This window comes from Parambassis ranga, chromosome 17 (assembly GCF_900634625.1).
Source record: "Parambassis ranga chromosome 17, fParRan2.1, whole genome shotgun sequence".
NCBI classification, from domain to species: domain Eukaryota; kingdom Metazoa; phylum Chordata; class Actinopteri; family Ambassidae; genus Parambassis; species Parambassis ranga.
The window spans coordinates 3,791,611-3,807,045 of NC_041037.1; the positions used below are offsets into that span (position 1 = coordinate 3,791,611).

The 15,435-nt window shown below is 42.2% G+C and overlaps 2 protein-coding genes across 4 annotated transcripts in view; one reads left to right on the plus strand and one right to left on the minus strand.

Moving 5' to 3' along the window:
* The first annotated feature begins 667 nt into the window (after positions 1 to 667).
* Positions 668 to 11,736, plus strand: mppe1 (metallophosphoesterase 1). 2 transcript variants are annotated; one of them, XR_003671987.1, is made up of 10 exons: positions 668 to 1,179; positions 1,328 to 1,436; positions 2,479 to 2,582; positions 4,510 to 4,590; positions 7,313 to 7,421; positions 7,630 to 7,710; positions 9,467 to 9,589; positions 9,815 to 9,955; positions 10,941 to 11,191; positions 11,319 to 11,736. XR_003671987.1 is itself a non-coding variant. In XM_028426975.1 (9 exons), exons 1-9 carry the CDS (start codon positions 929 to 931, stop codon positions 11,124 to 11,126), a joined length of 1,185 nt encoding a protein of 394 aa, XP_028282776.1. In that variant the 5' UTR covers positions 668 to 928; the 3' UTR covers positions 11,127 to 11,736. The 2 variants fall into 2 exon arrangements, 1 of the variants encoding a protein (XP_028282776.1); XM_028426975.1 differs by having other exon boundaries at positions 10,941 to 11,736.
* Positions 11,737 to 14,521: 2,785 nt separating this feature from the next.
* Positions 14,522 to 15,435, minus strand: part of LOC114449369 (guanine nucleotide binding protein (G protein), alpha activating activity polypeptide, olfactory type) — a 35,193-nt gene continuing 34,279 nt past the window's right edge. For both annotated transcript variants that reach the window (XM_028426972.1, XM_028426973.1), the window contains exon 12: positions 14,522 to 15,322. In XM_028426972.1, the coding sequence (XP_028282773.1) occupies positions 15,176 to 15,322 (147 nt within the window). In that variant the 3' untranslated portion in view covers positions 14,522 to 15,175. The remainder of the gene's footprint in view (positions 15,323 to 15,435) is intronic.

Genomic DNA, 15,435 nt, shown 5'->3' on the forward strand with positions numbered 1-15,435 from the left:
CACTAAAAATGTCTAGTGATTAAAATATAAACTAGAAAAGGGCATTTCCTGAAGAAAATGCAAGTTTGATTGCCACAGCTGAAGCATTGCTTTGAACGCCACATTCCACGCAATACACACTAATGTTAAACTCAGAAGAGACCTCAAAAACCACTTCATCTTTAATCCCCGGCCATTTGAAGACAGAGCTGAATTTCCAAATTCTGTATACAAGTTTTGAAGACCCAAGATGTTGGAAGTATTTTAAGCTTCGAATGGTTTCTCTATCTTGTAATTTGTAGGAGTAGCATTTTGCAGAAGGCATGGAAAATGTTTAATATTTTTAATATTATAATATTTCTAATTATTATTGAAGGTTTCCGGGAATGTCCTGAATGAGCTGAATCTTTTGATGTTTGAATGGTTTGAATCGGCCCATGCATTCTGAAGATATGCTGAGCCAAAAAACGTACGGAATAATAATAATAACAAGAGTTTGATTGCCTTTGAACACAGGATCTGTCACAGGTGATTTGTTCAATTTTCATATTGTCAGAAATGAAGTAAAATAAGAATAGTTTATTCAGGTGTGAGTTTCTTTTCTTTCTGTTTTTTTTTTTATGGTTTTATTTTTGAAACCTCTGACCGGAAGCGTTGTTCCCAGCTTGACTGATCACTCAGACTGTGGAGCTGTGATTGTGAAGCATCGGCTGGCTGCGGTTACTGCTCTGTCTGCCCCACAATATTCAAACTTCTTATCTTCTACCCTGAATCATCCGGACTCCATCAGAAGCTCGTTTGTTTTTTCATCATCAGCGCAGTAAAAACAACCATGAATATCACACGGCTGGAGACCTGAACTGTGCCAAGAGGTGAAGATGCCTCATGGACCGCTCCATCACCGCCAGTGCGCCAGTTCAGGGCATCCCAAACGCCGAATAACAAAGAAATGCCGCGGTTTAGCGCCAAATGGATGGTTGCGGTGCTTCTGATTGTGATGGTCGGCGGCGCATTCTTCTTCTGCGAGTATCTCATTTACTTTCCGACCATCCTCAAGTGCGCCTGGCCGAAGATCAGTCATGCCCGGGGCGGAGAGGGCATCGACGGCCAGCCGGTGGACTCAACGGTCCGCGCAATGGTGCTCTCAGACACCCACCTGCTCGGAGCCGTTGGCGGACACTGGTTCGACAAGCTGAGGAGGTAATGGCATCTTTTTTTTTTATTATTATTATTATTATTTATTTTCATCATCACACCATCTACCACCACATCCATGCTGTCTGCGCTCCGGGCGCTGCAGGGTTTGTAAACAAAAACAAGCGATAACGCTGACTTGCTGTGTCCAAAGGGAATGGCAGATGGAGCGGGCTTTCCAGACCGCGCTGTGGCTGCTCAGGCCCGAAATAGTGTTTATTCTCGGGGACATCTTCGACGAAGGCAAGTGGAGCTCGCAGAAGGTAACGCAGAGTTCCCTGTTTTCATTCTTGCATTGTCTGCAAACCCACACTGCTGCTGCTGCTGCTGCTGCTGCTGGTCGTGGTGATGCTTCAGAAAGCAGAATGTGGATACAGAGCAGAGGCCGGTGTTCACCGGTCATCATCATCATCCTCATCCTCATCATCCGGGCCTGAGGCTGCAGGTTTTTTTTAAGGAAAACAGCTGCAGCCTCTCCACAGTTCATCCATCCTGCTGAAACAAAAAAAATCCCCTGAGAGTGCTCACAAATCACAGAAGGATCAATCAAGTCAGACGGAAGAAATGATGAGCAACAAAAGCCTCATTAAAAAATTCAAAAAGGAAACAGGGCGGCAGACACAGAAATCTCCACCATGTTCTCACTTGGCTGGCAACTAATCAGAAAAAGAGGAAGAACTCAGATGTTTTACAAAAACAAATAATTCCCAAAACTCCAGATGATCCGCTTGAAATGTTTTTTTGGTTTAAAAAAACATCTTCAGCTAAGAATGATTTGTATACTTTGTACACACAGCACAGGACATCTTTCTAAAAGGAGACATTAAGACACTTATTTGAGGTTACAGGGAGAAAAGAAACACATATTAAACTAAAATGTTATTAAACACAGAGAAGAAGGGGAATATAAAAGTGGTTTTAGGGCTTTTTTTTGCCTGATAAATTATTTTAAAGAAGAATAAATTATTGGAATAGTTGCCCTAAAGTGACTTTACATTAATATTGTATATAAATGATTCAAATGCTCCCATTTAAGAAGCTGGGATGAGCTTATTATTTGGCATTTTTACTTGTAACATCACATCACTAATCAAAAGCAGCACCTCAAAAACACACTGCAAAGCTCTGAGGTGTAATTAAAGGAGCTGTGTAAATCAAAGCCGCCCATGGGTGCTGCTGGACAACTCAACAGAGATCCCACTTATAGGCTGGTGAGATTCCCAGAAGAGGTTTCTCCTTATTAGAGGCATGTGCTGCTGGAGCATGTATATACTTCAGCTGTGTGTTTGTGTTTGGTCTCTGCAGCACTGGGAGGACGACGTGCGCCGCTTCCACAGGATGTTCAGACACTCCACAGACACAGAACTGGTTGTGCTGGTTGGAAATCACGACATCGGTTTCCATTATGAGTAAGGACATACCTCACATGCTTATTGTTTCTCCGTTTTTATTGTAGGAGACCGACCGGTTCTTCTGCTCTGCATAGTTTCAGGGAGGGTTCAGCACTAAGTGCTTTTGAACAATTTGAATTCACTGCTCTAAATGTGTTCAAGCACCTCCGCACAAGATGATTAGATACATTATTATTAGATTATTAATAGCTGCAAAGAGTTTTTGTAACAGAAGACATTTATGTGCCGCTATAAGATGTCAATAAAAGAGCCAGGAACAGAAAAAACAGGAGTCCTAACTTTGTCCTGGTTACATAACTACAGAAAAAAAAAATGACATGCGAGTCGGTTTTATTGAGATAAAGGCGAGGTTGTGTACTGGAGACACTGATGAGCTCTGTTGAAGCTACAGCAGGAATGTTGGGGGGGAAAAAACCCAACTGGCATCATTTTTATTGTTCAGCTCCACCCAGCTGCTCATAAGAGCATCAAATATGTATTAATCCACAGCTGAAAATAGTCCAAGCAAACAGTGCTAAACTCTGTATCTGTCTGCAGCTACAGTGACCAGCTGACATGTTGCTTAGTGTAAAAATGGAGGCGGCTATCCTGTAAGATATGTAAGGATGTCTCAATATCAGCGCATTTCTTTGCAGGCTTTTGATCGACAAGGATTAAAAGGAAGACAGACAGTGCACATCCAGGAACAGAAGGAATATGAATGAAAGGAGCTGTAGGAGTTCCTCACACAGCTCTGTCTGTCAGTGTTGTAGAAGCTGTCAGGAACGTTCATGTAAAAGTGACCCACGCCTGAATGACAGGCAGCCATGTCATGTATGATTTGAAAGAAGCTTTAGAAAACTACAAACAGGGGAAGAGTTGACGTTCTACACTCCAAATAAAACTCAACATTGTTTCATATCCACAACTACAAACACCCTGAACTAGCGGATCCAACTAGAACCCAAACATGGAGGTAACAGCGAGGTGTGTTGAGGGAGGCGAACAGAGAGCTGCACTTATTTTTAAGAAAGCCCCCAGGTTCAGCAAAAACCCTTCCACAGGGCAAACATCCAGTCTAAACCTATAACCCCTTATAGAACAGGCCACACACTTATCCATCACAATCAATCATCAATATAGGTAAAGGGCATAAAAGCAACAAAAATATTAAAATATGAAGACAATGAAGCATAGATGCTTAAACGCACGATGAATAAAATCGCACTGACTGCAGCAGGGACAGAAGAGATTTACAGGCTCTTTGTTCTGTATGGTGGCATCTGCAGCCAGAGGAGAGCAGCATCAGGATCAGTTACACAAGATTAAGGGTCAAATCAGCATTTTTTTTCCACAGTTGTGCCCTTTAATCTATTTCAGTTCCTCATATGGAGTGGTCCATACCAAGCGTGAAAGAGGAAGTAAAAATATGTGTACTAATGCAAACAGTAATGAGGTATTTATACTGCTGCACTGCCTCAACAGTCTGGTTGATAAACCTGAAACTAATATATTATAAATCACATTAAACATATAGATTAGCAGCTTCAAGGAAACGAGTGCAGTCCTGATCATAGATTTCATTTTTTTAATGTCTTCAGTCATCAGTATGGTAATTTGTGCGCCTACATTTTTTGTGTTGTGTTGTGTAGAATTGCATTATATTGCAGAGATGTTGCGTTTTTATTGTGGCCAGCCCCCATATGTAACAGCCTTTTTGTAGGAGTTTTTTTTCTTAATTTCTCGGGGGAAGAAAACACAAAGCGATGCATTAAATCATCCCACAGTTCAGTATTTGATGATTCAGAAATGTGGGATTATGCGCTTTGATTGGCGCTGTGCAGCAGGAAGTGAGATGGCACAGCTCTTATGTAACTGTGCGTGACAGACAGACAGGCAGACTGACTGACTAAGCAGCAGTGTTTTTTCCTCTGTCTCACTGCAGGATGGACTGGTTTAAGCTGCAGCGCTTCGAGAAGGTCTTCAATGCTTCCTCCACCAGGATTGTCACCAAAAAAGGAGTAAAGTGAGTGATGCATGAAGAAACCTGCCACACAGCTGCAAACATGTGACCGGGCAGCCAGAAATGTTTAATCCCCTTTAGCCTGTGTGTGAGCCACAGAGACAGAACGCAGCCAGAGGTTTTACCTAACTTATATATATGTAAACAAACACACTCTCTAACAGTTGATAAAACCACATAAATGACACCTACAATTAACATTTTGTTGTCATTTATAGCTGGTGAAAGTCCAACCAGATGTTTCCTAATAGAGAGCATTAGAAACACAACTGTAACACAAGCTAATGTTGCTCTTTACTGCTAAAAGGCAACTGTTTGCTAACCATCAACTTAGAGGCACAATTAAAATAATTGTGCTGCCTTTAAAGCCGACATTTCTTTATCTCTGCCAACACATGTGAGTGTTTTTTTTTGTCCACAAATCACAACAACATAAATTAGAAGCCATCCAACATCCAACCTGCAAGATGATCACCTGGATAAAGCTTTTTTATTTTTACTTGTGTATCACAGTAATGCAGAGAATACTGCAGAGAAGACGAAACAAAATCCCAGCCTGCCACATGTTTGTTGATTTTGGCTTTGTACACAAATCTTATTGTCACAGAAACTATTTCACAGAGCAAACAACACTCAATACACTCAACTTTAAGAAAAGCCCAACCAGCTCCAGCAACAGCCTCCAGGAACGTTATCCCAAATTATTTCTGGATAAATCACATTTCCTCCTATCAGCTGCTAAACTGAGCAGATCATGTTGTATTTGGAGCTAATATGCAAGAGTTTAAATGAAGGTAACTGGATTCAGATTTAAACTCTACATGACATGAGGTGACGGTGGTGCAGTGTGGACTGTGTGGGTTTTGTCTGAGTACCTCACCGGTGTCCTCCCACACACCAAAGATGTGCATGTCAGGTTAACCCTAAAATCTAAATTACGCCAAACTACTCTAGTGGGATCACCGCATACAATAGGTGTAACAGGTACACTTTATACGGTGGCCCTGAAGGTCAAAAGACAACAACAATTCAGATCATGGAAAGGGTAGGGACAACGCTTCTTGTCTCTGATTGGACAGAACCCGATAGTGTAAAAGTCACTTCCTGTTTCTACTCAGCTGTGTCGGTGCACGAGTTTTAAACAGCGTTGGACGGAATGGAGGAGGAGATGGCATCAATACAGCAATATTTAGAAAGAAAGAAAGAAATTTGGCAATGACACATAATTCTTTCCACAATGTGGATGGTACATGTTTTCTGGTTTGTTTCTGTCAAGGCCCATCACAGTGTCTATAAAATCATATTCCACAGTGATATTATTTCTGTTCATGACATTAATATTACTTACCGAACACTTTAGGAGGAACTTAGTTGCGTCATCACACATACATGAGGAGGCCTCTTAGTGCTGCTGCCTTCAGATGAGCCACAATGTCTGATGTCTCCAGACTATCCAATGAAAAACACACACACACAAGCATATCAATTAGTACAGGGCCATTGTGTATTTAAACAAAATCACAAACACTTGAAATCAATGAGGAGGACGGAAAATAGGTCAGATCATGTTTTAAGCCAGACACTGTGGACAAAAAGCAGTCACTCAGAGCAGGAACAGACAGTAAAGTTCAGCTAGACCAGGGGCGCCCATGGTGTTAAAGTCATATGAATATGAACAACAAGATGAAGGTGCAGTTTTGTTTTCACATGCCGGTTAAACAACTCCTAATGTCTGTGAACATCTGCTAGCAACCTAGCTTAGCCTGCACACACACAGCTAAACAAGCACACACCGACCTGCTGAACACACAACCCTGCTAACTTTGGAAAGCTTTAATAAAACAACTGATTATTTAAGCAAAAAAATAAAGCGTAATACAGTGAAACATGGTCATAAAAAAAACGCACTTACCGGTTTAATCAGACTTCAGCTGTTGATAAAGTTACTCCGTGAGTCCACAGCTTGCTTCACAGCTTCAGCCACGTTTGTACCACACGTCCACACGGAGACTGACACCAAAGTCGCGTAATGTAATAATAAAAAAAAAAATCCTATATTTGGAAGTTTATCTCAAAACTTACAAACACATACATCCTTCCGTTTAAATCTGTCCCGCCAGACCACGAAGATGTGCAACGCGCATGTGCGAGTGACGTACGTGAGGTGAGCGAGGTGCGTCGGTGAGGTGACAACAATTATGGCACAAACAAAGAGGAGTAAATAATGTGGTGTGGGTGGAGAGTCTGCTGGCTGTGAGGGAGACTGAAAGGTGGAGGAAGGGGCGGTGTTATGGTCCCATCAGGCAGGTGCAGCTGATCACAACAACTGTTCAACCTGAGCTCCAGCTCTGACATGATGTGCTTCGTGGTCTTGGCTGTAGTCCAGTATCCAGAGGTGCAGAGGTGCTAAAAAACAAACGCACCCTGCATCCACCTACCATGAGCTTCAGGCCGAGGTTCATTCATTGATCAATGTCTGTCACATGACTGTAGAGAGGTTAGAATCAGAGACTGTATAAAGTGCTGCTGATGGCAGACTGGATGCTACATTGACTGATAATCCCACCCTGTGAGATCATCATGCTGCAACATGCGCACCTTCAAAAGCCACTCAGCTCTTCCCACTGCACCCATTAGAAACCCTTCAGTAGAGTTGGGTAGAATTGGAGTGAAGCCTCCAGAAGAAGCGTTGTGTTAAGCTGCATCCCTCTGTGTCTGTGTGCAGCTTTCTGCTGGTGAACAGCGTGGCCCTGCACGGCGACGGCTGTCCCATCTGCCAGTCGGTGGAAAAGGAACTGATCAAGCTCTCCAGAGACCTCAACTGTTCTCTTCAGGTGGGAGGAAACTTCTGGGAGTCAGTCGCACACTTTCTGTGCTGTCAGCACCTGTTCTGATACTGTACGAGGAGCAGGTGTTTGTTTGTTAGTAAAAGTGCATGAAGCATGGCTGCCGCCTGACTGCAGACAGCAGCTGAAGCACAGAAAGAACAATGCTGACCGAGGTGAACATTCAGCTGATTCTAATTCTTCATGTTCTCTGCAGAACTCACAGTCCGGCGGCGGAGTGACGGACGGCTGTGAAGGCTCGCAGCTCTATCCTCCGACACCCCCCATCATGTTACAGGTAAACCGCACGTTAACTGTCTGTGTGTGATCTCCACTACACCAAAACAGGACATCGCTCTGGCAGGAATAATTTGTCAGACACAGACTGACAGGTGTAGCCTACCAACACAAGCAAGACAGGTACCAGATCACAAGACATAAAACACCCAGTGTCCTTATATGTCTTACAAATCCCACAAAATTGAGAACAGGTAATAGAAATGTAGGCCTCTTGGGACGCTGTCTATGTTAACAAAAAGGACAGAAAAACAGCCACACAAACATCCACATCATCAAACTATCCATCAGATTATAAACTAGAACAGGACGCAGGCAGAAATATACATTAGTTGTACAGTGAGGCCACATCAAGCAGCATCAGCGGTGGTTTCCATACATCCTGCAGGCACTTATTTCTGTATGAGTTCCGTTTTAGTAACAGAAAGCATCTCATTAAGCCATTACATCAAACATGGGGTGAAGGAGACCTCCAGTACAGCAACCATGCCTGCTTTAAGGAGAGCCTGTTTCTGAGGGGAGGAGCCCAGAATAACACAATCTACAATTACTCCATATTGTTTAAAAACAACAGTTTAATATATGTCATGTCAGAATAAACCACTTCAAATATATTTTGGTTCTCTGACACCTGTGAGCCACCTTAAAGCTGTCTGTCCACATTGCCAGCATAAAATCCAGTTTTGCTAATCTGGCGACCATGGGCATATTTTTATTAACACATGCCATAGTTACCTAAATGTCTGGAAGCGTTTTGATGGAACTGACGTTTCTGTTTTCGAGGTAACAGAGAAAACGAAAGTCTCTATTTAAATTCTGTTGGTTTTCAGTCATCCTTAAAGGTAGGGTAGGAGATTCTGAAAACTCAGTGAGAGTCAGCCAGATTTCGAAAGTAAACGCACGCCCCTTTCTCTCGGAGCTCACCCCGAAGCCACGCCTCCCAATCACATGGACGCATTACCTGAAGACGAGCTGCGGTCTGTGACTTCGGCCATCATGCACGTACCTCTCTGGTGCGCGCAGAGCAGGAAGAGAGTGACAACCAGCCAATACTCCGCGCAGGGTCCACCCGGAGGATTGGCTGATGTTTTTAGTGTTTTATAGCTTCCACAGATGATTCATATTCTTCGTTTTAATGCTAATCTGCCGAACTAATCGGTTGCTATCGGATTGTAAAGAGAAGTTACACGAATTTAACAAAAAGTGCATCAGAATGAAAATCTCCTACCCTAACCTTTAAAACTGTAGAAAATTAAAGGTCAAAGAAAAACAAATCATCTCTGTCAGAGCGCCCCCTGTGCACCTCTACAGATAAGCCTGTATGCATTCTATAATGAAATACATCCTGACACTGTTGATACAATCTGAGCATAATATTCATGATAACATGAAATGTAAAGAAACAAATCATCTCATAACCCCAAACACTGCACCACAACACAAGTACCACACAGCAGATATTTATAAAAACATAAACTAAATAAAACATAAAATAAATGTATTGTAAGATGCACAAAAGGTTTATATTTGATGTTGAATATTTCACTGACACCGACAAAAAGAGCTGTGAGGCGTTCATTCAATGGAGTGATTTTTATCAGCCTTATTTTGTTATAACCTTCTTCACTTTGTCCAAACAAAAGTGAAGTTTGCACACAGTTGTGTATATTGTGTGTTAAGTTGTTGCACAATCTTGTTACTTTGCTGCTTATTGTTTCCAAAAACCTGACAACACTTTGGTTTGTCTCTCCTTCCAGCACTATCCTCTGTACAGAGTGAGCGATGCCGGCTGCACAGGACAGGACGCTGCGCCGCCTGAAGAGCGACACCTGCTGTTCAGAGAGAAGTATGACGTGCTGTCAAAGGAGGCCTCACAGAGGGTGAGTTCTCTGCAGTCTCCACACACCGCCGCTCCGTTTCCTTTTTTTTTTTCCTTCTCCTCCTCTCTCAGAGCGTAGATCTCCTCCGAAGCGTCCAATTCTATGAGCCACTGTCAGAAATAGGCTCATCCAAAAACGTGATGATGAGGATGGTGATGATGATGATTCTGTAAGGGAGCAGCAACCGGCCTTTTGAGACAGATCTGTGTGTGTTTCTGTCCTCAGCTGCTGCAGTGGTTTAAACCCCGCCTCATCCTGAGCGGACACACCCATAGCGGATGTGAGGTTCTCCATGACAACAAGTACCCAGAAGTCAGCGTGCCGTCCTTCAGCTGGAGGAACAGGAACAACCCCAGCTTCATCCTGGTGAGTGAAAACACACGACTAAAGATGTCAACGAATGACCTCACACGACTCCGCTGAAAGGTTTTTGCTGCCCGGGCCCCACAACTGTTTTTACTGTGTTGGTGCTTTCACTGGGTCAGATCTGGCCTCAGCGGGCTGTCAGAGAAGAAGCTTTGTTAGCAGTTAGCAACTAGCTGAGTGAAGCACAGCAGCTTGAGAGCCAGATGTTCACCTGAGGAGAGGGTGGAGACTAAAAACAGAGCTAAAAGTGGGTTAACTACTTCACCAGGTGGCCACAGACACAGCCCTACATGGATTTAAATCATTTCCACTACTTCATCTGGAGACGTAAATAAAACAAACATACAGACATTACATATGTCACATGATGAGTCCTCCTTTAAATGTGCATGTTCATATAGTTTGGAAACACAACTTGTGTAAGGCTCATTTAAAATACACTAGAAAAAGTTCCATTTATTCCATTGGAGCAACATTTTAGATCAATATGGACAGAACTCCACCTCATGTCAAAAAAAGAACATTTGAAACCACGAAGAACTGTATGTGTGGAACATTTTATTCCTCGCCTAATTGTTGAGCTGTAGGCTGCGGACTATCAAAATAAAAGCACATTTGGTCTATTTTGTTTGTCATAGGATCTAAAATGAGATTAAATTCTCTTTGTTATTAACACTAAACTTCCACATCAGTGTCAAAATGTGACAACATGATGTTATAGTGAACTTGAATTTAGCATCAGTAGCTTTTCTGGAGCTTTCGATGATGTCACATGACCATCAGGGGATGCTATCATAATTTAGAATTAATAAATACGATTATGTGAAAAACCAAAACTCTAGCGTGGATATTTAATTTGATTTTGTGGGGTCATTTGTGTCACTGCAGCCCAGTTTAGTTTTTATTTTTAATCTTACGACGCCCCCTGGTGGCTGAAGAGTTCTTAACCTGTGCAGATGTAAATTGGGTGTATCTCTCCTTCCAGGCATCGGTGTCACCCAGCAGTTACACCATGTCAAAGTGCTTCATGCCGGAGGAGAGCACGGTGATCGGGGTGTACTGCTCAGCCGGAGCCTGCCTGCTGCTGCTGTTCCTGGCTCACTGTCTGTGGATGAAGGGGCTGCTGCAGTGCCTCAGCCTCTGTCTGCTGGGGAAGCACAAGTCTCTGTGAGCACAGCCCACAGTGCACCACGTTCCCAGGGAACAGAGCCATGACGAGGGAGTTCACTGGAGCCGGTAAATGTGACATTTTTGTGGGCGAAAAAAAAAAAAAAAACGTGTTCATACAACCTTGACCTGTTTGTCCAAATGTTTTTGCGACACTGTGAAGGACGCCAGTATATATTTTACATGTCTTTAAAAGGAACTTTATCACTGCTGCTGCTGCTGGTGGTACAGCCTGTGGTGACCTGTACCAAATTCTTGTGACCAATCAAGTGGTGTGGAAGTTTCTCAGACTGACAAATGTGTGACTGAATCCTTAGAAAGCGCACGCACACACACACACACACACACACACACACACACACACACACACACACACACACACACACACACGGCATTAAGCAGGACAAACCAAACAGTACATAATGTAAATACTTACTGTCTGATTCAAGGTGGTGACCTTAGAGGTGCTTTAATGTCTCTCTCCTCTGATGTGAACACACTCATCCATCATCTCACACTCTGTTGTTTGATGTCACACAATGTTTTTATGACCAGAAAAAAAAAAGATATTTATTATTTATTGACTTTCTGTGCCAAATGTTTGTGAGGGCTGTCGCCACATTGATTGTTGAAATGTTTCTGATGATCTGTACATAAATAAATTAGAATCTTACAGCTTGTTTCTGAGTGTTTCCGGGGTGATGAAGAGGTTTTAAACCTGCAGAAATTCAAATAAATCTACAACTTCTGATGGGCTGGACAAAACAGATGTTATCTTTGGTATATTGTAGCGTCTCATAGTTTAACATCAGCATCATCTGCGACAAACAACATCATTATCTGCTGATTTAGTCACTAGAGTTTTGATGAATATATCAAGTGTTAAGCTGCACTAGAGCCCAGGGTGATATCCTAAAAACCATCAATCTGTTTTCTCACCCCGCTTTGTCCTCTGCAGTCTGGACAGGTTGAGACGAGCACGTCCTGAAATCGCCTTATAACCAAAAGTATTTAAAATTATGAAGTAATTATAAAATGTTGTTTGTAATTTTCACTAAAAAAACCCTTCTGCCTCATGTAACAGAATAAAGACAACATACAAAGTTTCATATTCGTGACCTGGATGTGAACAAAAAGAGAAACATCCTTAAAATATCAGTGTATATTAATCTATATTTGTATTCTATCAAACCTCTTTATCTCTAAGGCTTTAATCAATACTTAGATTGTATGTCCCTGTGTCATCATTTTTGGCTGTACAACAAATATCAGGCTCATTATAGATGATTCTGTGTGTGTGTCATCACCAACTTTTAACTCTAAAATGACTCAATCAAAAGCAGAGAAGGTAGAACACACAGGGGACACAGAGGTTAAAGGCAGCTGTGGCGTCTAAAAGCTCAAATCTTCGATGCTCCGCTCTCCTGATGAACTGCTGTCGTGGTCTGCCGGGACAATTTTCAGCAACTTTACAATAAAAACGTTCAAAAAACATGTTGTGTTCACGAAACTCCAAAAACGTTCCGACCTGCTTTTCTACACGTGTAACATTGTTTCTGAAATATCGCTTTGTATCGTCATATTTTAACTCTTTATGTGTGTAAAATGACCTCCTGCAGAAATGCTGAAGACTCTCACATAATAGGCAGAAAAATCTGAACACAACTGGACACCAAGATGGAAATAAAGCAAAGTCCTCTAATGTGCCTCTTTATTTAAAGAAAATAAAAATGTCATTTAATCATCCTCCCAGGCCAAACAAGGTTTTTGCACCTCCAGTCAGTTCACTCTCTTTTGGGGATAGACGTGTACTGTAGCAGAAGAAAAAGGCTGATGCTGTTTGTACAAGGAGAAGAGCTTGTCTTGTTGGGTGCTGCTCACACATTCATAGTGCCTGTGCCATTGGGTATGGCTCCAAAGGACCAAAGAATTACTAATATTGCACGCTCTCATTTATTCATCTCCATTCTAAACATGCTTTCCTATGTGTGTATGTATACATATTTACCGTATACATACATAGGTATGTACACCTAGGCACACACATAATTAAACATGTATAATTGTACATATATATTTATATAGACCTATAAATTTACATGTACATACATTTATAAAATTTTACACACAACACGCACTCGCCCTCACACACACACACACACACACTCACGCGCACACACACACACAGAATGCGTCTGTGAGTCTATGTTTGTTTTATGTACACATGCGCACAGGCACGCACATCAGTACAGATTCTCAGACACACTTCATATCGAATAAAACAAACAAAACAAAAAAAACGTTGGTTCCTATTAAAACAACACCAGGTTGCAATTTGGACACTTTCAATGGATTTCCAATGTTTGTTTTAAAGCTGTGAAATTTAAAAAAAAAAAATAATAAAAGAAGGGAAAAAAAACAACAAACAGAAACAAAAACAAACAAACAAAAAAGGCATGGCGCTGCAACATCTGGTCTTCACTGCAGGTAAGTGGTTAATTTGCATAATGTATACAGGTTTTTAGGATTTTTTCCCTATTTTTTATTTTTTACTAAACAGCATTTCCTTTTTTTTTTATAAACCAGAAAAAACTAAACTCTACAGAGAAAGTCCCCTACCCGCAGTCTTTCGCTGCCGATAGAGTTTGACATCAAGCTGTACAGCGCAGTCGAAAACATACTTACATCTGAGCTCATTTACAGGTACAGCCATAATCAAGGCACAAAGATCTACAAGTAGATTTGTTTTTCTTTCAATTAAGTTGTACAAAATAATATTACATTTTACAGTCTGTACAGGATAATTCAACCTTGCACAGTGTACAAGTTAACAAAAACAAAAACTGAAAAAAAAAACAATACATTTTTCTCTCTCGTCCCCCCACCCACCACCCTCCACCCTCCTCCCCATCAGTATCTCTAAGCTAAAAGGATGGTTTGTGTGGAGAACAAAACAAAAAAAAAACAAAAAAAAAGTAGGCAGGTCCGAGTCCGTGGAGGCAGCAGGGCTAAGGTGCAGAGAGCTCAGTCCCTTTTCCTTCACTTGAAATCCGTCTTCACGTCTTTTTTTTTTGTTTGTTTTTTTTTTGGCTCCACACATCTCTCGGCTGCTCGGTCCACCCTGCAGCTCGGCAAGCTAACATTGTGACAGGGTATTAAATATGATGCTACATTGTGTGTATGCTTCCTCTGGAGAAAAAAAAAAAAAAAAAAAAAAAAAACTACAACAACAAAAAATAAAAGTTATTAAGGAACCTGATGCAAAGTGCATTTAACTTCATCCACTCGTTTCCCACCCCCCTCCCCTCTCCGTACGGTTTGTCGTCGAAGCAGGTTGGAGGGTGGAGGTGATGGGGCGGCGGAGGAAAAAAAAAAAAAAAAAAAAAAAAAAAGCAGGGGGCAAAAGTCATGGCGGTGCTGCCAACTTTAACCAGCACACTAACATAAACACACATGTGCACGCTCACATGGCATTCCTCCTTCTCTTCAGTACACACACACAGACAGACACACACACACACTCTGCCTCTACACTGAGGTCCTGTACGTGTGTTTTTATGTTTCCACACAGGTCCAACGACAGAACCAAAAAACCAGAAGGAACATGAGGGGGCAAAAATAAAACAAGGAGGTAGCCCAAGGCTTAGTGGAATGACAAAAATCAAGGCATTCAAAAGGAAGGATTAAAAAAAAAAAAAAAAAAAAAAAAGCGGCACACAACAACTTTGTTCCCCAACCTTCCTTTTACATCGGTGATGTGGGGATGAATCGGTCTCAGAGAAAAAAAGTACAAAAAGCTAAGAAGTTAAAAAGAGGAAGAGGATTTGACACACTTCAGTAGTACTTCATAGTCCTCGACAGGAGGGGGTGGTCAGAGGGTTTCTTCTGGGGGACGTTGGGGGTGAGGAGTACGAAGGAGGGGGGAGGCGGAGGAGGAGGAGGAGGAGGAGGAGGATAAGGAGGAGGAGGATGAGGAGGAGGAGGAGGAAGGGTTCGTCAAGGATGCAGAATGGTGGAGAAAAAACACAGAAGGCTGACGGAGACAGTCTCCCATCACAAGAGTTCGTACTGCCGCAGGTGCATTCTCTGGATGATGTCCCGGCAGTCGTTGAACACCCGCCGGATGTTCTCTGTGTCCACGGCGCAGGTGAAGTGGGGGTAGCAGTAGTGTCTGCCGTCGCCGCTCGCAGTGCTGATCCGCTGAGGGGTGAGAGAGACGTGAGACGCCACATACGACTGCTGTGCTATGCTGCAGTCTTTTGATGCCTTAACTGTGTTTCCCTTTCTTCTCACAATACAATACTTTCTCCTAC

What these genes read in the sequence shown, in the direction of transcription:
- mppe1 (XM_028426975.1), top strand. Translation starts at nt 929, where the DNA reads ATGCCGCGGTTTAGCGCCAAATGGATGGTTGCGGTGCTTCTGATTGTG. An exon ending in GTCACCAAAAAAGGAGTAAA is followed by an intron (nt 4,591 to 7,312) that starts GTGAGTGATGCA and finishes GTCTGTGTGCAG; the next exon opens with CTTTCTGCTGGTGAACAGCG. An exon ending in ACCTCAACTGTTCTCTTCAG is followed by an intron (nt 7,422 to 7,629) that starts GTGGGAGGAAAC and finishes TGTTCTCTGCAG; the next exon opens with AACTCACAGTCCGGCGGCGG.